We start from the raw sequence: 3,472 nt of genomic DNA, 5'->3' as shown, positions 1-3,472 counted from the left end.
TTACAATCTGTATAATTGTGTTCATAAAAATGATTGCAAAATATTGCTCGAGTTGATTGGGATCGTGAATATCTATTGATTATACGAAGAAATTATAACAGACTGTAGCGGACATTTGTCATGTCGACATTTGTAATTATGATGGATTGAGATATTGTATATCATTTTATTATATGCATATTTGATTATGCATGTAATAGATTTTTGTTCCACACATAGATTTTCCTTTTGTAACACAGTTCTATAAATATTAAAACGAAAGCTTATCAATTATACACCAATCAATATCATGAAAAAATTGTGCTTATATATATATATATATATATATATATATATATATATATATATGTCTGTCATGTAGAACAGGAAGCGAAATTGTATTACTTACGATATTTATTATTGTAAATCATTTCTTTTATACTTGAAGTCTGGAGTACAATAGATAAAAATGTATAAAAATTTACAATTATAAATTCGTTATTTACATATATTGCAAGGCATTTTTTTATTACACGATAGAACGTCTTATGGAATGTCACCGATATAGAAAAACATCGTATGTCAAATTCTAGATTTAGAAGTATTTCATGTAAATATATTATATTCTCAATGCTTCATATACAGGGTGGATCACTATAGTCACAGGCTAATATTGCTGAAACTGAACGAGATGTACAATTGTTATTTTCCAGCGACGTTTGGTCGATGTTCGGTATCAAAGCGGGCATTGCGTGATGAAATTAATTTTCCTCGTCCGCTTCGATGCCAAATAGTCTGAAAAATAAGAATTGCACATCTCGTTCAGTTTCAGCAATATAGCCTGTAACACCTTTAGTGATTCACCCTGTATGCATACCTACATATTTATAACAAACTTATATTCACTCCTACATACAACATTAAAATAATATAAATTTTTGTTTTTCCAAGATTTTCTTTAAACCATCTCGTGCAAAAAGACACGTTGAATAACGTGTCTTTTTGCGCGAGATTGTTTTTTAAATACATGATCAATTTGAAAACTTTTCTGCTTATAAAAACTTAATAATATAACATAATCTTACAATGTGCCGTTTTATCTAATTAGGTGTATAGAGAATGCGATTTTAGGATACTCAGAGAAATCATGGTTTCTTATTCAATTCAATTACCTAATCGATTAATTATACCTTTTTACATAAATGCTCCAGACAGGTGCATTTTAACACATATCTGTCCTACTTCTCGTAGGTGGAGCGTTAAGCCCACCGGTATCACCGGACTCGAGTTGCTTTAGGAGCCGAAATAATGCGGCTGCCTCCCTGATGCGGCTGAATTCAACACAGAACGCTTGGATCTCGATAAACAATTCTTGCACGTTTATGATCTTGTTCCTTATCAAGGACTGCAGAAACACACAGACAAGTCGCACCAGTCGATTTTGCATGTAACGGTCCTTGATGGTCTCGCAAGTGGATATACAATTGCTGATATACAAATGTACAAATTCCGTCGGCAGGTCCACCGTGGTGGTCAATCTGTTGACGACCTCCATGGAGTGTAGGGACATCTCCATGTTCACCAGCACACTGAAGTATTCCGTGATCTGGCTGGATTGCATTAGCTTCAGTAAAACCTCAATGGCGATTAAAGGATTATTCTCAACCAGGTCCGGTAACTTGGGGGGCGTGAGTCCGATGTGATAAACGAGCTTCGGATCCTTGTCCAATTCGCTGATCAAATATTGCTGCTGCGTCAGCGTTAATACGTTCTTGAAGGCTTTGCCCATGAGTTTACGTGCCTCGGCGCTGGCGCAGTTCGACACGCACATACTGGTGTCGTACTCGATCGTGAACTGAGTCGGCTCCGTGACGTGGAACCAGGCTATCTCGTTGATGCCGTGATAAATCGGCGGCACGAGTCTCAGGAACTCAGGATGATAGCTCTGACTGCACAGGGGCGGATCGCCGATGGTTAGGTTCTCCAGGATACTCTGCACAGACGCCACGTCGTATTCCGTCCCTTTGGAGTGATCCATGTCGGGCAGGATTATAGGATTTCCGCATTTACTTACGGACGGCAGCTCGGACTGGTGTTCCGCCAGCTGCAGCTGCAAGTTGGTCAGATCGATGGACGGCACGGCGGCGAACGAGAACTCGTCCACGATCTGGCGCGGCGTTTTCTTCATTACGTCCTTCTGATTGTATCCCATCAAACTGACGAGCAGGTTCCTCTCACAATTCGACAGAAACGGTATGTGACCGGTGTGGCCGGTTGGTTTCGAGCTACCGTTGTTGGTGTCCTCCTGCGACTTGAGCACCTGTACGAATACAGAGGCGAAAGGCGTGGAAGCCAACGGCTCGCCGCGGTACAGGTCGAACAGCAACGTCAACGCCACGACACGTTGCACGTGCTTGGGCAGCAGGTCGACTTGCTGCAAGTGCAGCAGAAGAATCGTTCCGACCTTGAAGCGCTGCTCCTTAGGGAAGGTCTGATGCAGCTGATTGCCGAGGCTCTCCAAGCTGGTGTCCAGGTTCTCCTCTTTGAGGATGTCCAGCAGCTTCACGATGTCCTTCGGATCGAGTGCCATCCTCGTTTAAGCGGCGAACGAAATACCTGCGACGATACGCCTCTTCGCCGACGAGACCCTACGCATCTGCTTCGTGTCGTCATATACGTAATGTCATGTATGTAAATATATAAAGCGGGAGCTCGCTTTCACACGTGGAAATATCACGCGTGTTCGCGACCACGAAGAGTCCGCTGGCGGAGGCTTGATGTTGACCCTCCTTATTTCAGAACAATGTTCCAAAAATAGCCCCGAACCAGATCACGGGAACCGTTTTACAGCTGACCGTTTGGCCCAGCTGTAAACGCGTGAACCTTGATGTGGACACCGTAGACTTGGAGTTTTCCATCTGCTTCCTTTTTCGCTACGGCAGTTTTTGTTTGTTTACTTGACCAGCACCTTCTGCATCTGAACGCAGAAAGTGCAAGTAGAAGGAACAGACGCGTCTGCTATACCACCATAGGCATAAGAATATATATAGACGTACGTACAGAGAGAAAGTTTTGGCTGTACCCGAATCCTGTCGGTATGTGCACGTTTTTGTGGTTCTCTTCCGTGCTATGTCTACACGATTTTTTTATTCTCTTTGGAAATAAAACCAAAAAATCGTAAATCTAACGGAAGAGAACCAAAAAAATCGTGAACATAACATATATATATAAAAGAGAACCCCAAAATCGTTGACATTACTACAAAATAGTGGACATAACATGGAAGAGAACCACAAAAACGTGCACATACCGACAGGATTCTGGTATGTACAACCAAAACGCATAGAGATATAAAGCCCGGTGTCCACGATGCAAGAACTGTGTCCAAGTTTCGGTTTAAGCCAATGAAACTGCTACTTTTCTGTAAGAGCTGCAAGTTGATTGGCTTAAATCGAAACTTGGACACAGTTCTTGCATCGTGGACACCGTACTT

The 3,472-nt window shown here is 42.0% G+C and overlaps 1 protein-coding gene across 1 annotated transcript; it reads right to left on the bottom strand.

Moving 5' to 3' along the window:
• Window positions 1-1,193: 1,193 nt before the first annotated feature.
• LOC112461248 (CCR4-NOT transcription complex subunit 11) lies at window positions 1,194-2,984 on the bottom strand. The gene has a single exon (XM_025026414.1). It carries the CDS (start codon window positions 2,567-2,569, stop codon window positions 1,202-1,204), a length of 1,368 nt encoding a protein of 455 aa, XP_024882182.1. The 5' UTR covers window positions 2,570-2,984; the 3' UTR covers window positions 1,194-1,201.
• Between the last annotated feature and the right edge of the window lie 488 nt (window positions 2,985-3,472).

The sequence above is a fragment of the Temnothorax curvispinosus genome, unplaced genomic scaffold (genome assembly GCF_003070985.1).
Source record: "Temnothorax curvispinosus isolate PA1 unplaced genomic scaffold, ASM307098v1 QBEX01011205.1, whole genome shotgun sequence".
Classification (NCBI taxonomy): domain Eukaryota; kingdom Metazoa; phylum Arthropoda; class Insecta; order Hymenoptera; family Formicidae; genus Temnothorax; species Temnothorax curvispinosus.
The sequence above is the reverse complement of the archived record's forward strand: the minus strand, read 5'-3'. Positions and strand labels throughout refer to the sequence as shown.

Excerpts from the sequence above, each read along its gene's own strand:
- LOC112461248 (XM_025026414.1), bottom strand. The coding sequence starts at position 2,569 with ATGGCACTCGATCCGAAGGACATCGTGAAGCTGCTGGACATCCTCAAA.